Source organism: Berghia stephanieae, chromosome 3 (genome assembly GCF_034508935.2).
Source record: "Berghia stephanieae isolate SIO BIC M18660-M18661 chromosome 3, UCSD_Bste_1.3, whole genome shotgun sequence".
Lineage (NCBI taxonomy): Eukaryota > Metazoa > Mollusca > Gastropoda > Nudibranchia > Aeolidiidae > Berghia > Berghia stephanieae.
Genome location: NC_088362.1, coordinates 94615900 through 94643852, shown reverse-complemented (window position 1 = coordinate 94643852; position 27953 = coordinate 94615900). Strand labels below are relative to the sequence as shown.

Below are 27953 nucleotides of genomic sequence, written 5' to 3'. Positions count from 1 at the left end.
AGATTAATTAATAATTGAGACATTTTTCACGCTAGATCACTCCTTTCTCAAGTGAGATTAATTAATAATTGAGACACATTTTCCACGCTAGATCACTCCTTTCTCAAGTGAGACTCATTAATAATTGAGACACATTTTCCACGCTAGATCACTCCTTTCTCAAGTGAGATTAAATAATAATTGAGACACATTTTCCACGCTAGATCACTCTGGTCTCAAGACTTGATTCATGCAGCAGATGCACATTTTGATTATTGAATTTTTCCTCTCCCTCTCAATGGGCCTTTTAGATGTAAAGACTAAATTTTAAAAATCAAAGATTATAAACGACCTGGCTACGTATGTGATGTGAGACTGAGAGACCTTCTTCATTGATTCCCACTGGAAGCCAGTTAAAACATAATTTCCATTTTCAGATTGTTTCTTAAAATGTGTATTTGACAAAACACCTCAACAGATAAACAACAATAGTCCGTTTTCCCATGTTTAAAACAGAATGATGAGACCATGATTTTAATATTTTAGTAATATGTATGAACAACAAAATCATTAGCTACATCTATACCATTACCGACCAAGCATTGTCGGCAAATTCAACAAACCTCTACATATTTTTTTTAAGGGAGAAAGTTTCATATCTTTATTATTTCTACTATTATTTTCATTATTATTATTATTATTATTATTATTATTATTATTATTATTATTATTATTATTATTATTATTATTATTTTTATTATTATTATTTTAAAATCATTATTATCATCATCATCATAATCATTATTATTATTATTATTATTATTATTATTATTATTATTATTATTATTATTATTATTATTATTATTATTATTATTATTATTATTATCATTACTATCATTATTAATAATAATGGAAATCATTTATATTGGACCTATTTCATATAATAACAGCTCTATACATTACAATCTATATGCCCCAATTACAACCAAAAAAAAAATAAAACCACAAAAAAACTTGTGCTTTTATATAGTCAATATTCACTAAATGTGCTCAAAGAGTTTTACAAAGGGTGCTTGACCAACAGCAACATTTAGAATAGAATGAGATATGACGCCTAGTAGGTGATAGTACAATTTTTTTTCGGACAGAGACAACACTGTTAATGGTCAGGTACTCATTTCACACCCAAGTACGTGAGAAAATGTGAGTAAAGAGCCTTTTCGTAGGACCTTCCAATCCAAAAGCGAGTGTCATACCCTTAAACCACACAGCCGCACAATTTATACATTTTTTACTTTTATTTCAGTTACTATTATTATCATTATCAATACAAATACTGTTATCGTGAAAGACACTGAGGGATGTTAAGCAGAAATGGAAATCTGGTTTCTTGTAGCACTGAAGGATTATATCAAAGATTGGGAAGCACAATGAGCATGGTCAACTGTGGAAATGTGTTATATAAATGTTCTTATTTCTATTTCAGTTGTTTCTTTTGGAAAGTAATTGAAACAACTTATTTTTGTAATACTTTATTATCCTTTTTTTTTTTTAAATCATTATCTGTTGCATCGAGCTGACATAAATATCAAAACTAAATTATAATGTCAGCCCCTCCCTCTATACAAAAAAAAACAAACAAAAAACAAAAAAACAGAACCGACAAACAAAAAAAAAAAACAACAAAAAATAAAACGAAACAAAAAATTAAAACCTCAAACAATCCAAAGTAAAATTAAAAACAAAACAAAAAAACAAAAATAATCCCAAAATATATTAGAAATGGCTGAAACCAAAATGGTTTCAAATAAGTCAAGTGAGATAAAATCCAAACAAAATCCCGGCTGGGAATAAAATAAAACATGATCGTTATAGCAGGAAAGGTTGACATTGGATCCAAGGGATTATCTCCCCCTGATCATTTAAAAAAAAATTGATAAATAACAATCAATTCTGGGTTTATTGTCAACTTCTGATGACTATATTGCGATGAGATTCACAACTCAATAAATAGGAATTTTTCTGAAATTTGTTTTAGAAGGAAGAAATCTGCATATAATAGCGATTTCCAGAGCTATGAAAAAGCAATAAAACTGAAGACGAGGGAATTTGAAAAGAAAAAAAAACAACTGAGACAGTTAATAACAAAGATCACCTCATCAATTTCTACACAAGGTAGACATGATAGTCTTTGTTTCTCTTCACTAATTGAAACAACTTAAATCAAACACAATGGAGAAGAAGGGACAAAAAAGAGAAAGGATTTCTGTATTTTAAGATGTCCACAAGAGCTTAAATTTATCATTATCACTTAAATTCTCAAAGCAATCAAAGGAGAAGGCAAGGAGATGATCATGCGGCCACACATGTTCCATCCAGACCCTGGTATAAATGGAGAAAAGTCTGAGTCTATGTGATGAAAATCACTGGGGTTTCTACCAGTCTATGAAAATCACTGGGGTTTCTACCAGTCCATGAAAATCACTGGGGTTTCTACCAGTCCATGAAAATCACTGGGGTTTCTACCAGTCCATGAAAATCACTGGGGTTTCTACCAGTCTATGAAAATCACCGGGGTTTCTACCAGTCCATGAAAATCACTGGGGTTTCTACCAGTCCATGAAAATCACTGGGGTTTCTACCAGTCCATGAAAATCACCGGGGTTTCTACCAGTCCATGAAAATCACTGGGGTTTCTACCAGTCCATGGCCGACACCAGATTTTCTGGCTGCTCCTAATATTTCAACCTCTGTCCCTTTGTTGAAAAGTGTGACCCATAAAAGAGTGGTCAACTTCTTTTCGATTAATTTTTCGATTTTCGCTGTTTTGACTTCAGATTCATGATCAGCATCAAACGTACAATAGGTTTGATGCCAAATACCATGGTTAATTTTCAAAATCAAGGAGATTAGAAATTAACCTTTATCAATACATCGGTTTCATTTTAATACCAAATTCAGAGGAAGTGGTGGGGAAATATTTTTTTCTATATTTTTGGAAATTTATTTTTTATTTGATTGAAGATCAGCAGAAAATTTACAATATGATTGATACTGAACAATATTTCTACATGAAAAATTGTTTAAATTGGAAATATTTTTATTACCTTGGAAATATTTTTATTACCAGTTTGAGAGTCTGAATAATTTAATATGGATGTATAAAAACAAACGACACGGTACCTTAACATTTAATCTCAATAATTGGATTCAAACTATGTGGGAGTAATTGGATTCAAACTATGTGGGAGTAATTGGATTCAAACTATGTGGGAGTAATTGATCAAACTATGTGGGAGTAATTGGATTCAAACTATGTGGGAGTAATTGGATTCAAACTATGTGGGAGTTATTGGATTCAAACTATGTGGGAGTAATTGGATTCAAACTATGTGGGAGTAATTGGATTCAAACGATGTGGGAGTAATTGGATTCAAACTATGTGGGAGTTATTGGATTCAAACTATGTGGGAGTAATTGGATTCAAACTATGTGGGAGTAATTGGATTCAAACTATGTGGGAGTTATTGGATTCAAACTATGTGGGAGTAATTGGATTCAAACTATGTGGGAGTAATTGGATTCAAACTATGTGGGAGTTATTGGATTCAAACTATGTGGGAGTAATTGGATTCAAACTATGTGGGAGTAATTGGATTCAAACTATGTGGGAGTAATTGGATTCAAACTATGTGGGAATAATTGGATTCAAACTATGTGGGAGTTAATAATAATATGATAAATTTGTTTCCAACCACTTGATTGGCTAAAGAAATTGGGATAAAAATGTAGCTATTCTAACACCATTTCCTCCAAATGGTGACGATTTTCTAAATAGGAATCGAACCCATGGCCCTGACATAAATTGGTAATGCAACTAACTGAGCATTGAATGCTGTGCATGCATCACCGTCATCACCGAGACAGACTCCTAGACGTGGGAAGAGTTTGATCTCTTCACAGTTCTGGGAATGTTAAGGTCTCGAGGTTTTCTTTGATCTGGTAGTGTTTTGTGAGAGGGGCAAGAGGCAGAGGGGGAGGCAGCCAATGTTTATTATTTTAATTGCACGTACTATTTTTAAAAATCACATTCTTGTATGACTTTACAAAGAGTTGTATAAAATTAATTTGGCACTATTGGCATCAGCCTGAAAACAATAATAAAATTGAAATTGAAATAGATCTTTCAACAACAGTGTCCCAATGAAGCGAGAGTGAAATTATACATTTATCCAAAAACAATTTTCTTTACAGGATTAAAACTCGATACTCCAAAATGCATTTTGCAACCGTCTTGTCATTGATAAACTCTCAGATCTTTTTATTTAGTGCTTTGGGAATTGAGGGAGTAGCAGGCTAGCTGTTTGATTTGGCAGTGGTAATGTGGGGAGAAAGCTGTATCACATTTTATCTTGTAGTGGTTTGAGGTTGGGGAGGTTTAACATTATTGTTTCGTACATAATCAATTGTTTGAATATCATTGTTATTTAATATTTGTTGACCTAATTACTTAATCCTTTGTGGTTTTACATTAGTACATAATGTCAAATATTTTTCTACATCCATCCTTACTATTCACCGATTTCATGGTTTAGTGGATAAAACAAAACACTTTGGATTTTATAATACATACTGCACAAAAGAGTGTTTGTGAAAAATTTAAGAGTAAAGGCTATTCTAATAAGATACAGTATAATACAAACCAAGATATTATGTTTTTGTATCCAACTTTAGAAAGGGATATTATGCAACAATTATACCATGGCAGCACACTGCACCAAGATAAAAACACTATGTTTTTGGTGTGCTATGACAGGACAGCATAGGGATGGATGGAGCATGTGTGGGCAAAATCAGAATGTATGTGGCCTCTTTAGGCTGGGGCCAATTATATAAGGTGTTCCATCGTATGAGAACAAAATAAATAATAAATTTTAAAAAACATGCTATGAAAAATCTCACTTGACATTCCTTATAATAACTTCTTTACAATTAAAAATGACAAAATGTAATCCTTTCTTTTATTTAATTATTTTTAAAAATTTTATTTTGGATATTCTTTTTTAAAGAAGATTGATCCATCTGCCTAACTTGGCATTCTATCTTACAAAATCCATTGGGATAATGACTGTGTTCATATTCACCAAAACCCAGCCCAAGCCAAATTACAGTGGTCACGGCCTATTAATGTCATCTCCTTATAACCCACTTTGTTTAATATCTCACTACTCCTTTCCTTTGTGTAACATAAGATTCATTATTACTGTTCATAAAATCCAAACCCATTGAACCTCCCATATCTTCGATCAATAGCATGCTTTAAAAGCATTTAATTTTTCATCAAAATCATAAGGAAGCAACATTATTATAATCAGGTTGTCTAACAAAACCATCCATCTGCATCCATATTTTGTTCTCAGAAACATGTCTTCATGTTAGAGACCATCAAACATTTAGATTTGCTTTTTCACATCTTAGTCAACTCTTGACAATGTCTTTCATTTGTCACATTAATCACACAAATACAAAGTTTGTGTCTTTCACTTCACTTCAATATTTCATCATTTAACATATCAAATGTCCAGGTACAAACAGCTCAACTCAAAAATACGTTAATCAGGATATAAGAAAAATTGTTTTAATTGATATAACATGGTGTCACGGTGTTATGTATACAATTTCATATAGTTTATCCATTTCGCCTAGAGCTATTGCATGAGATGTTGGCGTTACATAAGTGTGCATATTATTATTATTATTAACAAGAAGATCAACATTTTGATGCATAATTAGATATTTACATTAAAACTGATCTTGAATGTTTTGAATTGCCATTTCAACCGAGTTGATTGGTTTGACCTACTAAAAAGCTGAGCAGTTTGTCGCAATATTTTGAATAAGATTTGAATAGTTTGAAGAGATGGCCTGTGTGGGAGGAATTATTTCAATGCATCTAAAACAAATTGTGTCTAAGTGATGGAAATTAAGCATTTTGTGGTCACTGTGTTGATATGGGATAGAGTTGAGTTTTGATAAGTCAAACGTTGTTTTACTCACTGAAATAGATCAGAATATATAATGGAATTTGAAATAGAGTTTTTGTCATCCAAAAGAAAAAAGATACCGATGGGAGTGCTAGTTGTGCAGTTAAAAAAACTTATAAAACTGACAGTATTTTATTTATCATTGATCACTTAAAATACTTAATAATTGCCAAATGATTTCTTCTGACGTTTTTTGTCCTACTAATACCTCCTGAAATATTTCAGCAAAGACTCATTTCAAAGCTATGGTCAGGATAAGTTTCATCAAATGTCAAATAAAACTGATGGTTTTGTCATTTGCTCCAGTTCTTTTTGGAACATAGAAAATAGAGGTGCTTAGATGTGGTGGGATTGAATAGTTGATCCGTACGTTACATTCAAGTCTAAGCCTCCTACATCTACTTGTGCCTCATTACCCAACCTGGCTTATAAATTGCTATTGTTGTCACTCAAGAAATGGGTTATCAGGCGATGACCACTGCACTAAAACAAAATATCACTGGAGAAGATAAACCAAATCCATAACCAGAATGAACATTTTAAATAATTGAGAAACGGCATTCTACTGGAACTGGGTATAAACCAAGCCAAAAGTTCTTCTTAACCAAAGAAGGAAGCCATAAGAGTGAAGGATTGGCGGGATAAGAGGAAGTGTATTATGAAAGCATGCATCGGTATCAATAGTGCAACAATCCACCTTTAAGTGTGTCACCAAATTCATGGTCACTTCGACTGGCAGAAGCTGTGAAATAAAACAGAACATTAGAGGAGGTTGTTAAACACCACACATCTCAAAATCACCATCTTAAATATTCACCATCATTAAAATGTTGTAAAAACTTACAGGTGGTGTGGAAAATTTGTGCTTCACGGTTAATTTCATTGGCTCGTTTACTGTAATCATCAATAAAATTGTTGATAAACACAAGACTAAAATAAATCAAGAAATTGGAGTTAAAACACCTAATGCATAAAAAAATTTTCTAAGTGTCCTAAAAGTTTGTCAGTTGGAAATTAATATAACAAAAACCAATGGATATAAAATAAATAATTGAGTATATTATAACAAAGCGGAATCAGCTAGAAGAATAGCATTTTTTTTCATCGAAAGAAAAAAAACCACAAATCAACAATGAAGATTTTATTGGAAAGTGTGTAATTTATCGTCCTTTACATTCAACACATTGATGTACTTCAGTGATAATATATTATCTGGCGTTAAAGCCTCTCAGACAAATTGTAAGGCAATTAAGTTCTAAATCATATAATATCTAAACTCTGTAATAAAGAAAGAGAGGGAGGAGCTGAAAAAACAAAGTGAAAAATTAAAAAGTGTAATGATGTAAGATTTAAGATCTGAAAAGATGTGTATGAAACAGTGACAGAGAAAGCGGAGAGAAAAATACAAAAGGAACAAAATACCCAAAAATCAGCCTGCCTGACTGGGGATTGAACCTCAAACATCCTGATTGCTGGTCAGATGTGCTACCATTAGACCACAGTGGTTATCCAATAGTTGCGACGATTTAATGTCTATATTCTTCACCAGGGTACACGATTCCACTGTGAACCCTCCCCACATCATAAAACACAAACATTGAACACGAGAGGACGAGGATGTCCCAACTATTGGGTAACCTCTGTGGTGTAATGGTAGCATGTATGACCAGTAATCTGGAAGTCTGAGGTTTGATTCCCAGTCGAAGAAAGCAGATTTTTTGGGAAGTTTTTTTGTTGTATTTTTCTCTCTGCTTTGTCTGGCACTGTTTCATACAAACTTTTTCAAATCTTCAGCTGAAAAAAACCTTCTTTGTGTTTGAATAAACAACAATCAAGAATCTTTGTGATTCAGCGGTAAGCCTGAAATACCATTTTTTGTACAAATTTGATAAAATATAATCTTATATTTTAAGAGAAGACATGGATAAAAAGTGATAATAAAGAGTTTGCATAAGATACAACGACCACAATAATAAGATGATGATGATGATGATGATGATGATGACAAGAATAACTTACTGGCAGATCTCTTGGAATAAACAGATGAGTTACTGTTGAGTGTGTTCATCCATCCCGACTGGAATTTGAGCTCTGAATGGCCAGACATGGAACTCATGTTGGTGTTGGATGTAGTGTGGTTACCGTTATGTTCAATGGAATCTCCTGTGTCAATATAGAATATATGGAATTATTTCATACAAATTGTAATTTAAAAAGAGAACTAACTAACAAGAGCCCAAACATAGAAGAAAAATAATTAAATAAAGTGTTGCAAAAATCTAGATTGGGACTGATTTAACCAGAGAGATTTCCCCTTGTTAATTTGATCCTGAGGTAAAGTCAGGCATTTAAAATTAAAGAAGAAATTTATTGACATGAGGCAATTCGTCAAGATAAAAACTTATAAAATGTAAATCATGGAGAACATAGACACATTGCACATGAAAGCAACACATTTTTAATGCTAAATGTTGATTGGTAATTAGAAGGTCTGAAGTTTGATTCCGAGAAAAGGAAGGTTGATTTTTATTTTTTTAGATGATTCTTTATTGCATTTTTCTATCTACTTTCTTTAGCACTGTTTCACATACCGACTGCTATCAATGTAAAGAGCAGATTGTAATGGTATCATGGGTTTGTGAAAGCCAAGAATCAGAACGTAAATGAAGTAAGACCTACCGAGAGGCACCATATTGGCAGATAGGTGCTTCTTGTCATAATGCATTTTTTGCCAGTAGCCAATCAAAAGTGTGATATCTTCCCTCAGCTCGTAAGACTGCTGACAGGGAGTAATGACTGGACCACAGAAAAAGTCTAGAGTAGCAGCATAGATTCTCTCCCTTAGTACAGTCTTACAGGGTGTATTGGGCAAGAAATCTCCTTGGAGGAGGGATAGACCCATTGACAGGAGACGGAACCGAGGCCCCGTGGCAGCCGGGTGGCGGGATATAATGCTGGGGTTCCTTCCCACTGTCACGGATAAGGACTTGTTGAGTAGTGACAAGAAGATCTGAATCTGAGTGTTGTCACTGTATTTGGCAATCTCTACTCTCTCTTGTAGAAACTGTGCAAAAACATTCCAAATCATATCATTTACTATAAATATGAAGAGTAGAACAAAAGGCACAATAATATTTTATCTTTTACAAAAATTATTTTTTTGTATCATAAAGAAACATTTACAGACATGAATATTTTCTAACTTGGACTGTTGAGATGAGTACATTATTTTTCAATGAGTGATAAAAATATGATGTGTACTTTGTTTTGTTTTTTATTACATCAACAATCAGAAAGTGACTGTGCTTATTTTTTATTACAAAATTTATTCTTCATTTCTAAGCATGGCTTGTTGATTAAATGTCAAATATACGATGAGCCAAAAAGCCTTTACTTCATTATTTCAAAATTTATATTTCGATACATTAAACAAAGTTTTCATAACAATTCCAAGAAGAAAAAAAAAAAAAAAACAACACAAGATAAAAGGAAATATTTTGAAATTAAATTGGTGCTTTTGTTGTTTTACAGAGTTTATCATTATCAAATTGTATAGAGGGCGATTCCTACCTTAGTCCACAGACTGTGCGTTGCCACTTCTGGTGGTTTTGGAGCGAGGACTTGATTTTCTGCCCTAGCCAGGGGATCTAAACGTGGAGGGTCTGGAGCAAAAATCCCCAACTTCATGTCTGCAGCCACTTGCCACGCTGACGTCATCAAGCACAAAAACTATGGAGACAGAATAAATATACAGGTTGATTCACAAGTCCTATGGAGACAGAATAAATATACAGGTTGATTCACAAGTCCTATGGAGACAGAATAAATATACAGGTTGATTCACAAGTCCTATGGAGACAGAATAAATATACAGGTTGATTCAAAGGTCCTATGGAGACAGAATAAATATACAGGTTGATTCACAAGTCCTATGGAGACAGAATAAATATACAGGTTGATTCACAAGTCCTATGGAAACAGAATAAATATACAGGTTGATTCACAAGTCCTATGGAGACAGAATAAATATACAGGTTGATTCACAAGTCCTATGGAGACAGAATAAATATACAGGTTGATTCAAAGGTCCTATGGAGACAGAATAAATATACAGGTTGATTCAAAGGTCCTATGGAGACAGAATAAATATACAGGTTGATTCAAAGGTCCTATGGAGACAGAATAAATATACAGGTTGATTCACAAGCCCTATGGAGACAGAATAAATATACAGGTTGATTCACAAGTCCTATGGAAACAGAATAAATATACAGGTTGATTCACAAGTCCTATGGAGACAGAATAAATATACAGGTTGATTCACAAGTCCTATGGAGACAGAATAAATATACAGGTTGATTCAAAGGTCCTATGGAGACAGAATAAATATACAGGTTGATTCAAAGGTCCTATGGAGACAGAATAAATATACAGGTTGATTCAAAGGTCCTATGGAGACAGAATAAATATACAGGTTGATTCACAAGCCCTATGGAGACAGAATAAATATACAGGTTGATTCACAAGTCCTATGGAGACAGAATAAATATACAGGTTGATTCACAAGTCCTATGGAGACAGAATAAATATACAGGTTGATTCAAAGGTCCTATGGAGACAGAATAAATATACAGGTTGATTCACAAGTCCTATGGAGACAGAATAAATATACAGGTTGATTCAAAGGTCCTATGGAGACAGAATAAATATACAGGTTGATTCACAAGTCCTATGGAGACAGAATAAATATACAGGTTGATTCAAAGGTCCTATGGAGACAGAATAAATATACAGGTTGATTCACAAGTCCTATGGAGACAGAATAAATATACAGGTTGATTCAAAAGTCCTATGGAGACAGAATAAATATACAGGTTGATTCAAAAGTCCTATGGAGACAGAATAAATATACAGGTTGATTCAAAAGTCCTATGGAGACAGAATAAATATACAGGTTGATTCAAAAGTCCTATCAGGGTCTGGATCTTGAACTGTGAAAAACTGAATAGAGGTAAAAACAAATGGCTGTCATCGTCTACAAACTACACTGGAAAGACATTGGGGGTTTTTCAGGTCATTTGAAAAGTTGTTTACAGTTAGTTATGGGTTGAATTAAAATTCCAAAGTTTATTGCCTAATGTAAAGAAAACCGTTTGTTTTTATCTCTATTTACTCCATATAATCAAATGGAACCACTCTGTGTACTTTTCAACAGAAATAAAGCTCAGTTATCAAAAAACAGAAATCAATAATAAAAAAAACACGAGTAAAAAAATCAAAAAATATTTTAACAATTCTTATGCATCACGATTAATTAAATGATGAAAGTTGCAATCTTAAGGATAAGGAGAAAAGAAAATACTTGTACAAATTGTTTAGAAAACATTTTAGGGGGATTTAAATTTGACCAACAATGAGACATTGTAAAATGTGTTCATCATGCTGCCTCCATGGCAATAAGAAAGGAGAAGGGACTTTTATCTGTGCCTACAAAACCAAAGACTTGAGATGGAACAGTTCTTACATCCTTCCAAATGAATTCATGTCACATAAATGACTTGTTGATGTTAATGTCAGAAACACTGACTTCATTCTATTCTCTTAGCTTCTGTGAAGAACTCATCCACAATACCAGAAATATCATGCAATATATATATATATCAAAGAATAGGTCAATGTTTCTAGCCACATAAGTCCATACCAACCTCAATGGTTGCATCTGGTCTTGCCGACAACAGCCATTCCCAGCATGCAATAGACACTTCCATGACTTCCTGTGAAAACAACTTGAGTGGGGCCCAGCAGATAGCTTGAAGGAGGCTACGGCTTACACCTGGCAGGAGATAATGTTGATGGGACAAAAAATAGTTACACAAGTTCTAGTCACATTTGATATTCCAACTCACATCAAACCAGAAAGAACTCTAACCATCATCAATAATAACCCACTGTAAGCGTCATTTACTTGATTCTACTTACATTACTTGGGGTGTAGGGGGCTCTGGATAGAGGTAGCATCTTTGGCGTTTGGCATGCTGAACTCTACCTGGTAGGGTGGACGGACATCACTGGTCCTCATCCATCTCCAAATCTCTTGCATGTTGACTCCAAGCGTCACATCCTGGTACACCGCTTCAGCTGGTGAAGTGGCGGTATTCACACTGCACCACTAATCTAGGCAGAAGACCTGCAACATGTCTATGGCTATGTGGCAGAGGAGATCAGTATTATTTTCAGATCCAACGATCAAGTGTAAACCTGTCAAATCAGGAAAGGAGCCCTTAAGGCAGATCAGCATGCAGTGTTAGCTGATTCCGGCAACTCCTGCAACCAACCTAATGCCAAAGATACTGCTCTGCTTTCCTTTAGTCTACACCAGTGAGGCCGAGAGAGGGGTCTTGACCAACTGGGCAGCCACAGATCTCCAAACACTTTGCCCAGGCTTGAACCCTGGAGAGGTCACTCCAGTGCCGCTATTCCAGCGACGGAACCAACACAGGAGACAACAATTACAAATTGTCATTTATTTGATTCATGATCATAAATCATAAATGAGAACTTGGGAAAATCAATGAATTCAATATTTTGTTTAACTCCTATGATGGTGTTAACTGGGTTGAAGAGTGAGGAACTCTCCTTTGAAAATGAAAGGGAGTTTTCCATTGCAGATTTGTCCAGAGTGGCAGTAACCGGTCACAGCCCTTTTGCTTTTGTAATAAGTGACTGGGGATCTTAGTTCGTTGCTTAAAGCTGTGATATTCATACTAAAGCTGTGATACTCCTACTAGTACACAGTACAATAATTGACAAAAAAACAAAGCTATTTTATAGCAAGTTATCATCTAATATCAGAAGAGTATCAAGATGTATTAGGGTAAACAGGTTGTAAAAGAAAATAACAAATAAATGACAGTGTCATAGAAGTGGTGGTCACATTAGAATGAAATGACAAAGACAAACACCCTCAATAAACATAAAATCTGCATGACATTTGTAAAACATTCAAATTTCAAGAAAAACAATGTTTCGAATTATCCTGTAAAAATTAACGGATTTGTTTTTTCTAAGCAGCCGTTTTGAAAAATTCCCCAAAACTTTACTCCCAGCTAACACAAAATAGATTTTTCTTAGGCGAACTGAAAAGCAAGTACATTCTCTACAGAATGTTGTTCAGCAAAATGAGCTCTACTACACAGTGCCCAGTTTTTATAGCTATAACAAAAGCGTGTGAGATACAAAAGAAGTAGGTTTTATTGTAATAAATGTGACGATTTTACTGTGGTTGGTAAGGAGAGGGTTCAATAGTGAGAAAAAACTCTCCAAAAAACTCCAAATCAAACAAACAACCCCCCCTCCCCCCCCCCCCCCCCCCCCCAAAAGAAAAACAAACCCAAAAATTTAAACAAAAAACGAAAAAGACCCAAAACAATAACAGAACCCAACCACACATTCCTGATCAAAATTTTATCTATCCAAAAAAAAGGGTAGATAATTTTGTCATTGTAATTCTAACATTCTTTTTCAGACCAAATGAAATAAGTATGGATCATTTCTAAAGTTGAATGGGCCATCATTTATTTAACTATATGTGAAATAAATTTCAAAATGCACCAGACTACAATATCAATATAAGTGGTATAAAGAATCTGCTCTAGGAAAGTATTGAGTGAATTAATGCAAAGATATAACACCCAATCAAATACGACATATGTTTGTTTTTAAGGGTTTTACGGCGCTTGCAACACATTTAGGTCATATCAGCACCAGTAAAAAGGAATAAAATAGGATAGCAATGAGTTCTAGAATTACAATTAAAGCACCCAAGAAAAGGTAAGAAAAGAGGAATTGGTTCAAATAGGAAACAAATGTAGATTCCAAGAGCACACTATCAATGTACTTAGTTTGAGATCACACAACAGTCTCATCTTGACACAAGCACAGCTCCCCACTAAGAGGAATACACTCAAATGTTTACAAATCATATGTAATATGTAAACAAAACATAATATAGTCACGGTGGAAAATAGCTTGCATTTTAGTTGTAGAGTACATTGCTCTCACCGACAGTCGGTCACGAGGTCATACTACCTGGTGAGCAGGGGTCAACGAGCTACTGCCAGTACCGTCAAAATTCCATCAAAATGATCAAATGTAATCATTTGTCATTCATTTGCGTTATAATCTTTAACTATTGTTATGTATTATATTATTTCTCTGACACTTCATCTTTATTCTCATATGATTTCTGTTTCTATGGGATAGATGTACGTCATGTTACAATGAAACAAAAGACCTCATATTTCAAATACTCATAAGTACACATAGACTAAATTGAATCAAGAAATAACACATTTATACAAACACCACCCCCCTCTAAATCCATACATAATACAGGGATAATACTGAACTTTTCACCCTACAAAAATCTTCAGTGCGATTTTTCTGAAACTCATGCAATGTGGTTTTGATTAACAACTTGTCAGGTCAAATTCCCCACCAACCAGTAGAATAACAAGTCTCTTCACAGTGCTGACCACTGTTATCATACTAAAATCTGAGAAAGTCATCAAGTAATCATCACGATACTTCACGTTGTTGGTAACAACACAAATAATACGATGCAGGCAATGTTATAGCCATATTTCTGTCATACTCTGAAAAAAATGCCATTTTAACAAATTTGGCCAGAAAACTTGTCCTTCAAATATTGATCAACTAAAATAACCCTCACGTTGTCAAAAACTCTCAAACCTGAGACTTCCTTGCGGTTTTAAGTTTGAGAGTTTTAGTGAAGATGAAGTCTCAGGTTTTAGAGTTTTTGACAAGATGATGATCATTTTATTCGATTGATATTCATTGAAGAACGAGTTTTCTGGCCAAAATTTAATTATTTTTCACAGAGTACAGAAGAGTTGAAGAGATGCAAACATTAAGAACATCGTGGGATTGAGATCCATTTATATCGTAATACAGTATGTGTATTCACACAACCAATGACCAGTACAATGTAGTAATGATAATATAATAGTATAGTGCAGTCGAATGTTAGTACAGGGACTATAATAATATTATAGTATTATAATATTATGTGTGGCCAATTTTCATGACCAGCCCAGTTTATACAGACATTTTTCACTCTCTGATTTTAGCCAGTTTTTGTCTTAATGTGAGGATAGTTTTAATGTGGTGGATAGCGACATTTTGGTTGACGGTAGATGATGCTGGCGGTGGTGATAGCAACAACGTATGTGATGCTGGTGGTTTAGGGACGGTAGCAGTACTGGTGTTGCTGAAAATTATGGTGATGCTGTCGTCGGGGCTAATACTTGTGACCATTATCATCTATTCGAGATGTTAATGCTTGTGACGTATTCGGAAAAACCCCCGACACGTTTCATTTTTTAAAAAATTGGCCAGAAAACTCGTCCTTTAAGTATCGATCATTTAATTAATGATCCTGTTCAATCCAACTTCAGGTTCGAGAGTTTTTGATGTGATGAGATCACGTTTTCTGGCCAAATTTTTAAAAATGTGTGTGTGTTTTTTTTAATGTACGGGCTGTGTGATCGTGTTGTTGACGTATGGTGTAGTGTATGGGTTGGAGCGATAGTGACGTCAGTAGTAGTAGTGATAGAGGCATGGGGATTGGGGGTGGTGATGGTGACGATACTAGTTGTACAGGGGATGGTGGTGCTGGTGGTGGTCATGATAAAGACGACAGTGGGCGTCAATAACACAGTGAGGTTAAATGATCGGGAACACCACATTGTAAATTTAAAGTACATTAGAACTAATGTATGTCCTTCAATCTTCATTTGATAATGACTGGTGTCAATGACTTTCACTATATTAAAACAACTATATTCATGGCATCACCATTTAAAACCTATAATAATCGAAATCTTCAAACTTACTCATAATGAAGTTTATTATTTTTATGTAATCATACCACAATTTTTAAGCAAATAATCTTTGACGAACATTTCGCAGTAATTAAATTAAAAATGACGTATGCCAATCACTGGTACTCAGTCGAGCCACTCTACGAAACGAAACTAAACTATGTGTTATAATAATCGCATGACCTAGCAATTTTAACAGTTAATGGAGTTGTGGTTAGAATTTACAATTCTTTTTATTCTATATCTGAGGGTATATTAGATGACGCGTAACAATGGAGAGAAAATGAGGGAAAAGAACAATCATAAGTCAGTTATTACGTTTGTTCGCCGGCAGTGACTTTAACCTCGCTGACCCCTGGTCTGGCACTGTGCGGCGTGATGAATCACGCAGGTAGCATGAAAACTAAAAGGAACGATATGTGGTAAAACGAACAACCGTGTAGTGCATAATAGCGAGATGATTTACAAGGAAAAAAAAATATCATCTCCCAAAATAAACTATACATTTGACTGTTTCCCTCAATAAAATGTAATGCCTGATTATGACAATGAAAGGAAAATAGTGCCTTCACCTACCTGGCAACTTGATTTGAAGAGCTGTGATACGAAATAGAGATTGTTTACATAAGCTGATATCTGAAATGACAAAGAATATCATGTAAGTAAAAAGATCAATTCATTGTTTGAAAAGTGTGATCATATGTCACTGCAACCCATTAAAGAAATTGGGAAAACCTCAAACTATAAATCGGCTTTAAAAATCCACTTTTTCACGACTCATTTTATACTGCGTTGACTGTCATTTTTCTAGTTTTACTTTAGCAATGTGTATTTTGTTTCCCTGGTTAATTTTGACTATGTTCATAACGTAATTCATTATCTGTAAAGTGCTTTGAGATGCTTTAATGTTTGGTTCATGGAAAGTGCTCAACAAGTGAAATTTATTAAGATTATATGTCACGTGTACACAATGATCTATGTGCGCAAGGTGACTCATTCAAAATTTGTATCATACTTGCAATCTACTGATGCAGAAAATTGGGCAAAAGTCTATAATGGACAAAAGCCTATAATGGACAAAAGCCTATAATCAGGAAACATGCATAGAATTGGATGCTTTTGTTTGATTTACACGTTTAGGAGATTTTAATGGCCTCTCCAAATCGGAACTGGCACCACTGGCTATTTTGATGTACAAAAGTTTGATTACAAAAAAAAGTAATTATAATAATACGAATAACAACTGCAACACACAACAACAACAACAATAATAATAATAATAATAATAATAATAATAATAATAATAATAATAATAATAATAATAAAATAATAATAATAATGATAAATCATGATCATACGAGGGGAAAAAAAAAGAAGAAAAAAAACAAAACAAAAAGAAAACAAAACAGAGTGGTCTATATTTTACAATTTTCTAAAGAGAAATAATAATTTTTTTGTAAATATTTGAATAAACACAGAAATCGACATTGTCTTTATGACAGTGTAAAAGATGACAAGGTAAGTTTTGATGTGACAAAAATCCAGTTGTAAATATTTGAATAAACACAGAAATCGACATTGATACAGAGAGCAAAGCAAACGTGTCAACGAGTTAGGGTGATAACACACCACTATTAAGGGTGACAACACACCACTATTACCACTGGATCAACGAGTTAGGCTGACAACACACCACTATTAAGGGTGACAACACACCACTATTACCACTGGATCAACGAGTTAGGGTGACAACACACCACTATTACCACTGGATTCTCTAGAAGACAGACCTCTATGTCTCAAACAATACAAGATGATAGACACTCAACGTGATGGAATAATCTACCTTTATTGGTAAGAGCCTTCTCAAGTCTTTCATGGAGTTTGATTTGTATGGAGTCGAGATTGTCACAGAAATCAAGCATGCCTCTCACCTGATTAGTAGAATAATAGAAATAAATATCAATGTCAATATGAAGGTAACACATTGGTAAGCAAGCACTGGTATGCAGATTTTAGGTGTCGTATGACACTCAACTTGTAATGTGTAGGTCCAAATAGATTCCTGCTTTGGACAATGCAAATTTTTTCTAAAAAAGGTTATTTACTCACATTTTTCAAGCATACCCAGGTGTAAATTGAATACCTAACTAGCAAGGGGCTAAACCAAGTCATCCAGAAAAGGACAGAAATCCATATAAAAGTGACAAACAGAAGAGTTGGAGGCAGTAGGAGGACTTGGGAAGAAGAAGAAGAAGAAGAAGAAGAAGAAGAAGAAGAAGAAGAAGAAGAAGAAGAAGAAGAAGAAGAAGGAGAAGAAGAAGAAAAAGAAGAAGAAGAAGAAGAGGAGGAGGAGGAGGAGGAAGGAAGAGAGAGAAGAAGAAGAAGAAGAAGAAGAAGAAGAAGAAGAAGAAGAAGAAGAAGAAGAAGAAGAAGAAGGAAGAAGAAGAAGAAGAAGAAGAAGAAAGAAGAAAGAAGAAAAGAAGAAGAAGAAGAAGAAGAAGAAGAAGAAGAAGAAGAAGAAGAAGAAGAAGAAGAAGAAGAAGAAGAAGAAGAAGAAGAAGAAGAAGAAGAAGATAAAGAAAAAGAAGCTGAGGAAGTAAAAAAAAAAGCACAGGAAGAAGATGATGAAGAGTTTTGATGTGTTATGTGTACTACTCACCTCTCCAAGATATCGACTTCTCACTGACAAGTTTGTCATAAAGTTTGAACTCTCTGATTTGACTGTGCCAGGTCTACGCTCTAGAGATGCAGTCTGCAACAAGAGGATGGTAATGATAATGATAGTGATGTACAGTACAGTACACTGGCCTGTAAATGGCTGGTGAAAAAATTGTCGGAACTTTTTGATCACATGAAAATAGACCAAAAGGACAAAAATATAGATTAACAAACACAACACAGATATGACAAATCAATTGACTAGTCAAATCATGCAATTTTTCCCCAACTCATTCATAATAAAATAAACAGGTCATTATTTTATGGTATAAGAAAAAAAAATATCCACTTATTTGAGAGATTGTTTTGTTTGTTTTTAAGGGTTTTACGGCGCTTGCAACACATTAAGGTCATATCAGCACCAGTAAAAAGGAAGAAAATGGGACAGTAAAAAGTTCTAGAATTACAATTAAAGCACAAAAGAAAAGGTAAGACAAAGGGGAATTGGTTGAAATAGGAAACAGATGTAAATTCCAAGAGCACACCGTCAAGTACTTCGTTTGAGATCACCTAAAAGTCTCATCCAGACACAAGCACAGGTCCCAACTAAGAGGAATACACTCAAAGGTTTACCAATCATATAATATAATATGTAAACTAAACAATGCATAACAGAGAGATGATTTATAAGGAAAAAAAATCATCTCCCAAAACTATAACTATACATTTGACTGTTTTCCTCCCAGCCAAGGAACTCCGGCAAGGGTCAGGAGTAAGTAATCTCATTCCAAGACAAAGACAGAAAGCATGTTGGAAAGCAGATATAAGGGGATAGAAGACACAGTATGTACCCCCTGCCCACTATGCTTATTTGAGAGAGTGCAGACATTTCTGGTCCCAGGTCAGAGTTAGTTGTCAAATGAAAGGAAGAGAACAAGTCCTATTTGTTTGAAGGATGTGTCATGCTTGACACGAGGAGCTGCATTGTCTTCACTCCTGTTGGTGTTAATTTTTTAAGCTGATTCTTTTGTATATTTATATTAATTCTCATAGAAGAAGAAGAAGAAGAAGAAGAAGAAGAAGAAGAAGAAGAAGAAGAAGAAGAAGAAGAAGAAGAAGAAGAAGAAGAAGAAGAAGAAGAAGAAGAAGAAAGAGAAGAAGAAGAAGAAGAAGAAGAAGAAGAAGAAGAAGCTGAAGAAGAAGAAAGAAGGAAGAAGAAGAAGAAGAAGAAGAAGAAGAAGAAGAAAGAAGAAGAAGAAGAAGAAGAAGAAGAAGAAGAAGAAGAAGAAGAAGAAGAAGAAGAAGAAGAAGAAGAAGAAGAAGAAGAAGAAGAGGTGCGGATGTGTGTAAAGGAGGAAAAGAGAAAAAATTAAACAATCACAGTCGTGAGGAAAGAAAACTCCCGCTGAGAGCAGTCAATCACCTTTCAAAGAAAAATATTTATTTCGTACTCATCATTCCGGTTGACTATCAACTGGATATAAAGGAAGCAGCGTCTGGTGGAGTGTGAATTGACAAGATGGAATGACCAGTTTGATTTGTCTTTGACGCAACAAATAAAAAGTTTCTTTTTTTTTTTTTTTTTAAGTCAGCGCTTGAAATCGAATAAAAACTGATTTTTTCAAGGCACAAAATAAAACTCTTTCTTTTTTGTTGGTTCTGTCTTTTGATGTTACGAATTTTATTTTTACTAATAATTTTTTTTTTAAAGTCAGCACTTAACAGAATTTATCAAGCAAAATCGTACTGTTGGAAATCCGACAATTATCGGAGGCTTTACAGGCCTGAGTACATATTACACTCTACTATGATAGTAAGGCACCTACAGGGTGCAATGCTTCAAATACAACTGTTATGATGCATGGTTTAGGCCCTCAACTAATTTTATCCAGCACCTTTTGTGCTTGGTCAGGTGTCCCAAGTTGTCAGACTTTTGTTTTCAACGTCTATGAAATGGGGGCTATGTTAATTTCCACAATACAGTTGTGTAATAAGTAAAATATAATTATGTATAGATAGAACGAAATTGACGTCAGTCAGTGAACCCAGCGAAGCGGGTCTGGTGGTCTAGTAAAATATAATGATTTAAAGTATGAGGACAACATTAAAAATTTAAAGGTTAGTAAATAATTTAAAGATTGCTAATTAGACAAATATGATAAATTTAGATAAGATCTGCATTAAAAAAATAAAATAAAAGTGTAATTTTAAATGTTAAATTACCATACTTTTTTTTTTTTTAAAAAGAAGGGAGATAACTCTATGCGTCTAGCGCAAACGGTGGTCTAGATAACTCTTTATGTGTCTAGCGCAGACGGTGGTCTAGATAACTCTTTATGTGTCTAGCGCAGACAGTGGTCTAGATAACTCTTTATGTGTCTAGTGCAGACGGTGGTCTAGATAACTCTTTATGTGTCTAGCGCAGACGGTGGTCTAGATAACTCTTTATGTGTCTAGCGCAGACGGTGGTCTAGTGACATCAGTGATTGGTTAGTTTATTTACATAGAAATAAAAGCTATTATGAACATGTACTCATCCATTTTAATTATTATTTTACTGTATTGTGGAAATTAACATAAATCGAGACAAATCTTTTGAGCCTTCAACTTTGATCTTTCCTGCAGATATTTGCCAGTAATTCTGTGCTTGATAACAATTAAACCTTGGATGTACGGAACAATGTTGACCCCCAACCCGATTTTTAAAAAAAAGAATTGATAGATTATTATAACTGACAATTTAAAATGATGTCATCCTCTTTTGTTGCGGATGTGCTAGAATTGTGTCATATCGGAAGTCAAGGCTTGGAAGCGACTGGCAAAATGGAGGGCATGAATAGCCATCCAATTTGTTGAAAACGATCAGAATCGTGACAAACTGGTTTACAATAGCGCGAGTGATCAAAATTTTAACCATTCAGATATGGCAGAGTTTCCAGTTGGCTTGTGAGAAATTCCTTAGGCATCACATACATAGATAGAAACAGATGGAGATTTTTAGTATTTAGATATCAGAAATGTATCAATGGTAAAATTGCAACATTCCATTCAAATGCTTTCATGGTGCAGACTTCATAGCCTACCACATAAATCTTTATTCAAACAGCCTGGATGAAAACTTTCGATAACAAAACACTACAATCCTGAGCTGATTTGTCAACTGATGTCCAGATTGATGAGCTGTTTGTTTGTTTGTTAACGTTTTTAGGGATTTTACAGCCTTTGCGACACTATTGGGTCATTTCAGCGCCAGTAAAAAGGAAGATGATAAGAGAAAATTTGAAGATCTGAAATTAAAAGCACCAAAGAAAAAGTAAGACAAATGGGATTGGCTAAATAGGGAACGGAAGATTCCACAAGCAATCCATCGTGTGGCTATGTGGTCTAGTGGTACGACACTCGCTTTTGGATTAGAAGGTCCTGGGTTTCGAGCCTTGCTCTGCACATAGTTGAGTCCTTGGAAAAGGCTATTTACTCACATTCTTTCACCATACTCGGGTATAAAATGAGTACCTGACTGTTAATAGCATTGTCTTTGTTGGAAAAAATTGCAATATCGCCGAACAGGTGTCATGACTCGTTCTACATGTTATGTATTGCTGTTGGTCAGGGATCCTTCGTAAAGTGCTTTGAGCACGTTTAGTGGATATTGCGCTATATAAAAGCTCATGTTTTTTTCTTTTTTTTTTTATGAGCCAATTTTGACATTACCTGAAATTCCCACCAAGGCCCAAGTAATGTATCCTGCTATGAAGGAAACACTAAATTTCTTACACAGTACAATATATAAAAAATCATAAATATGGCAGTATATAACAGAGATGATTTACAAGGAAAAAATAAAAATGGTCAAAAAAGGAGCTTCATATGTAATTGCCTCCCATCTAAGATCCTCGCTAGGACCAGGAAAAAAAATGAAGAAATCTCAATTCAGAACAAAAAACAACATGGAAAGGGGAAACTGATATTGACGATAGAAGACACAGTAAGTGACCTCTCTGCCCCCAATGGGAGGTCAGAAGACTCCACCCTGAGATTGCTGAGATGAAAATCCATTAAAACAGAGGAAAAAAAAACAACCATAAGAATGATTTATTTGGTTTGTGAAATGCATGGAAGTCTTTCGTGGACCACCTACACTTACCCCTGTCGGGACAAGACTCCTTTGATATCCAGCATGAGCTAAAACACTTTCCATAGCCATGACCAGACCACTTTGCTGTGTCAAGCCCATTCCATCTTTGTCCATCTGTAACACATACTCTATCAGGTGACTACGAACAGTGCTTGGTGCCCATTTCATTGCCTCTTGAAGAATGGTGGAGCTGCGTGCTGAGAAATCCTTCACCACTTGCTGTAGAGTAAAGCCGTCAATCGTATTTCAAATTTATTATTTAAAAAATAAGGAATTATCTTAACTCATATAGATAATGTATATATCTTTTACTAAAGTCAGAGCTATTACTGGTCAGTTAGTAAATAATTATACCTAAGCAAATGTGAGTAAAGGGCCATTGGTCACAAGCCAAAGGCCATATTATTGAACCACAACACAAACATTCTGCTCTTGAATTCTGTATGATGTAGTGGACATGGCCACTACTTACAAAACTAAACATAATTAGTTTTAGTGATTTTAAACGTGATTTAAAAAAAAAAGAAAGAAAGACATATTTCAGGCTAAGAGTCAACAAGGCACAGATTTTCCTGATGTGATGGCATCAAAGATTAACTGAGCACTCATAAACATCTGATTAAAGGCAAATAATAAGATAGAATATAAGGAGGTAAAGAAGATGATGATGAAGAAGAATAATAAAAAGAAGAAGAAAAGGAAGAAGAAGAAGAAGAAGAAGAAGAAGAAGAAGAAGAAGAAGAAGAAAAGGAAGAAGAAGAAGAAGAAGAAGAAGAAGAAGAAGAAGAAGAAGAAGAAGAAGAAGAAGAAGAAGAAGAAGAAGAAGAAGAAGAAGAAGAAGAAGAAGAAGAAGAAGAAGAAGAAGAAGAAGAAGAAGAAGAAAAAGGAGGAGGTGGGGGAGGAGGTGGGGGAGGAGGAGGAGGAAAAGGTGGGGTGAGGGAAGATGGTGGTTTTTTAGGTTTTATTTATGTTTGGCCAGTCATACATACATCCCTAGAGGACATGCTCTCCATTATTCTTAACTTGTACGGAGTGTCCGGGATCTCAATCTCTGGTGCGTCCTCATGAGGATCCTAATGGATAAGTAGAAAGTTAATATATCAAGATATTGCAAGCAAGTAATGCATAATATTATTGGGGGATGGGGAAGAGGTGAAATAGCCAAGTCAATAAGCCATTGCATATTACTACTTCTACTACTACAACTACTAATGCTACCACCACCACTACTTTTAATTCTACTATTACCACTACTGCTACTACTGTTACTGTTACTTCTTCTACCACTATCACCAACACTCATACCATCACCACTACTACTAATTCTATTAGTATTAATACTGTTACCACGACTACTATGACTGCTACAACTACTATTATTCCAACATAGCATCATCACTGTATATTTGTAAAAAAAAAAAAGGGGGGGGGGGGGGGGGGGGGGGCTTATGAAAAGTGTAGCTGGAAAATATTATTCAGACATTAACGGGGAAATCTTTACTTTTAGCTATCTGTCTTGGCCTAATAAGCCACTCCAGCTAATAGCCTGGTAATGTTGTCACGCAGGGGTGGATTATTAGGCGTTGACCACTGTAGTAGAAGTAATAGTAGTGTAATGGATTATCTCATCTCCCCCAACGAAAAGACAAAATACCTCCCTGACCATCTGAGAGCTATCATAAAGCACATTGTGAATGTCTTCCTGTCGGGTGATCAATGATTTTTCTTGCAGTACATTGGAATCAGATTCACAGTGCAAACATGCCTTGTATCCTTGTCAAACCAAAAGCTAGCAGTGCCTAAATGTTTCATGACAATTAATCTAATAGGGGCAAGACACTCCATGCAGGTGATAAGGTCATTTAGGACGTTTTTGTTTGTACTACTACTACTACTACCACTACGGCAACAATGACGACTACAACTACTACAACAACAACTACAACAACTACTACTACTATTGCTACTACTACTACTATGACTACTACCACTAATACACCACTTCTTCCACTACCAGTATTACGACTTCAACTGCTGCTTCTACTAATATATACTGGTGCCTCTATACAACTCACCATGTCCAGAGCATTGCAAACAACTTGTAAAATGTCTAGCATGGTCCTTAAAACGGTTCCACTCCACAACAAATGGGGAAACCTGAGAAAAGCCAGAGATGAATAGAATAAGAATAGAACCAATAGATTGTTATAGCACTGATGCCATCAACGGTTAAATACAAATAGAGTTCTTTCTGTGAAGTTACTAACCTTCAGGAACTAGGATAAATGTGTTTATTAAGCAGAGAGTGAGATAAGAAGAGCAGTAAGATATAATTTTTTTTAATGTTTGAGTAAGTGTAGCATATTTACAATCTGATGTATGATTAAACAGATTTTATATGTAAGAGCATATTATTATTCTCATAACATTGATTTACATCAGCATATGTTGTATACAAATAAGTGATACTTATTCTCAAATTAATGCTATCAGCACAAGATGAATACAGATATCAAAATAATTCTTATTTTCATTGCACAATCTGAATACAAATTTATTAAAAATATTCATTCTCATAGTGGTGATGTCAGCATAAGTTGATAACTTTAAAAAATTTTTAACTTTTAAAAATAAAATAATTAACTTATTTTTTAAAATCAGCCCGGAATTAAGTGCTCAGTAATTTTACTCCTAGTCTTTTGTCATTTGTAAACTGTACACATTCAATAACAATATTTTGAGTCGTTAAAATAAGAGTTTATTTTTTATCAATTCATTTTACTTCTCAATTGAAATTTTTCAACAGATTTTCACAGATAAAATGATCCCACGATCTGGAACCTGACTACAGATCTGGATAAAGTGAATTCAATACGTACCTATTCACAAATTTAGAGATGAATTTATCAGCCATCAGTCGAACTCTTTTGTAAGAGTGATTAAACTTGACAAGAAGCAGCTGGGCGAAAGCTTCAATTTGATGTTCTTTTTCTTCTGTCTTTGGCTGAGGAAAGACATAATGCTTGAGAAACTCTTCCTCGCGAACTACTGTTACTTACAGAGAAGTTATAGCTGGTGGCCATAATTGATCCAAATAGTAACATTTAATTCACAAGCTAACAGTTAAAAGAATCTAATCCACAAATTGTGACAAGGAGAAATTGTTCCACTGATGGAGTCATCACAATATTCAAGTTCTACAGATGATAACTCTTTAAAACATGTTATAGACAAGGGGTCCCAAAAGCTCAAAAGCTGGAGAAGATTCAAATCCAAATAAAGCCATGGGGGGGGGGTCACTTTTTTAGTTATTGGGAAGCTGGGTCAGTCATGTCTTGGGGAATGTACGACGGTGAGTCCAAAACTAATGGGACAAATCTCCTACTGAGTTCATTTCTTTTTCATATGATTTCATATTTGGCTCAATTAAACTTACACAAGTACTCTTTAAACTAAAAGTTGAAAATTTTAATTCTGTCAAATTTATGGGAGTTGAAAATGGCTGTCCCCACGAATGTCCATCAGTGACAGGAAGCTGTCATTGAATTTTTTGATTCCGTAGAAGATACCTCGAGTAACATTTTTAAACACTTAGGCAAAGTTTATAAAACTCAGGCATTTTGTAGAGGCAGTATATTAGTTGGGTTGAACGTGTATCTCGTCATTTAGAAGAAAATGAGATGCAATCCACCACCTAATCTGACACCCCCTCAACCATGTCTTCAATTTAATGATGGTCGCCGTCTAATCAGTATCAACTCAGTGAATCAAATAAAGACAGAAGTATTGATCAGATCTGATAGAAGAACTTCTCTTGATGAGAAAACCGGTACAAAGAGACATTGATGTGACTGAAAGCAATAATTCGTCGAGTTAGACCGGATTTGGAGATGAAACAAATACTGTTTCTTCATGAAAATGTCCCTCCACACACAAATGTCAGATTTGGAGATGAAACAAATACTGTTTCTTCATGAAAATGTCCCTCCACACACAAATGTCAGAAAAAGGGAGGTGATCACATCATTTTGATGGACAACGCTGTCTCACCCTCCGTATTCACCAGACTTGATACTTTTGGACTTACATCTTTTTGGTCCACTGAAGGAGTCAATGAGGGGACATCGCTTTAAAGATGATGAAGAAGCCAAGCCATTAGTGAAAAATTGGCTTAAAGTTCAGTCAACTCAGTTTTACGAGAATGGGATACATGCCCTTACAATAAGGTAGACTGTGGATATGTTGAGAAGCAGCGTTCTACTCAACTAATGCCAAGCTTTAATTTGAGGTATGATGCATGGTATTGATTCAATTTGTTTTAAAGTACTAAGCACAGTCCCATTACTTTTTGACTCACCCTCGTACTTTGTGATTAATAGAACTATAAATGAGCTCTACAAAAATTGACTGAAATTTGTCAATAAACAGAAGACACAAGTTTTAAAATAAATAAGTTTAGTATCAAAGAGAAATTAATAATAGACAATGTCAATAAAATGACAAGTGTTATCACTTAATATAGGTGCTTTGATGTAGAAGTAGAGGGGATGCCAAATATGCAAGTCATTCATATAAGTATAGATGACTTAGTAATTTAAAAAAAAAAAACAAAAAAACAATGGTGAAAACTGATGAGGTAAAGACAGGCATAGGTGTCACAATGAAGCATAAGCACTCTTTAAAGCATAATATACCCGTATGATCATACTTCAAACAACTTAGATATAGTTATACTTCAGATTCATTCATCTGACTACGTTTGTGTTTGTTTTGTTTTATTCTTTCTTGTGAATTTGACTTATTGGCTGATTCCAGTCAAGTGACTGAGGAATACAGGTCTAGATTGATACAAGGGAAGCATGCAATAGAAACCATCTGTTGATTGCTACAGAAACCAGAATAAACCTTGGCTGAATGGGTCTAATACCTCTAAAGGAAATATTACAACTATTTATGAATTCTATTATGTAATTACAACTATTTATGAATTCTATTATGTATGACCTCATGAAAGGTACTATTGCTTTAACTGTAAGCTAGCAACAGTGAGATGTACAAAAAATTGTTGGTTTAACATGTGAAATCCTTACCTTTTCATCTAAAACATCCAAATATTGAAATCCTTACCTTTTCATCTAAAACATCCAAATATTGAAATCCTTACCTTTTCATCTAAAACATCCAAATATTGAAATCCTTACCTTTTCATCTAAAACATCCAAATATTGAAAT

At 34.6% G+C, this 27953-nt stretch overlaps 1 protein-coding gene across 6 annotated transcripts in view; it reads right to left on the bottom strand.

The window, feature by feature from the left end:
* The window catches only part of LOC144968879 (phosphatidylinositol 4-kinase alpha-like), a 110597-nt gene that overhangs the window by 22746 nt on the left and 59898 nt on the right, over positions 1 to 27953 (bottom strand). For 4 of the 6 annotated variants that reach the window (XM_078907695.1, XM_078907694.1, XM_078907698.1 and 1 more), the window contains 12 exons: positions 25601 to 25725; positions 24797 to 24878; positions 23711 to 23794; positions 22731 to 22940; positions 18588 to 18680; positions 17772 to 17859; positions 16502 to 16561; positions 11729 to 11856; positions 9594 to 9752; positions 8703 to 9087; positions 8043 to 8186; positions 6721 to 6765 (listed from right to left, as the gene is read on the bottom strand). In XM_078907695.1, the coding sequence (XP_078763821.1) occupies positions 6721 to 6765; positions 8043 to 8186; positions 8703 to 9087; positions 9594 to 9752; positions 11729 to 11856; positions 16502 to 16561; positions 17772 to 17859; positions 18588 to 18680; positions 22731 to 22940; positions 23711 to 23794; positions 24797 to 24878; positions 25601 to 25725 (1603 nt within the window). The remainder of the gene's footprint in view (positions 1 to 6720; positions 6766 to 8042; positions 8187 to 8702; positions 9088 to 9593; positions 9753 to 11728; positions 11857 to 16501; positions 16562 to 17771; positions 17860 to 18587; positions 18681 to 22730; positions 22941 to 23710; positions 23795 to 24796; positions 24879 to 25600; positions 25726 to 27953) is intronic. The other 2 variants (XM_078907697.1, XM_078907699.1) reach the window with 1 other exon arrangement.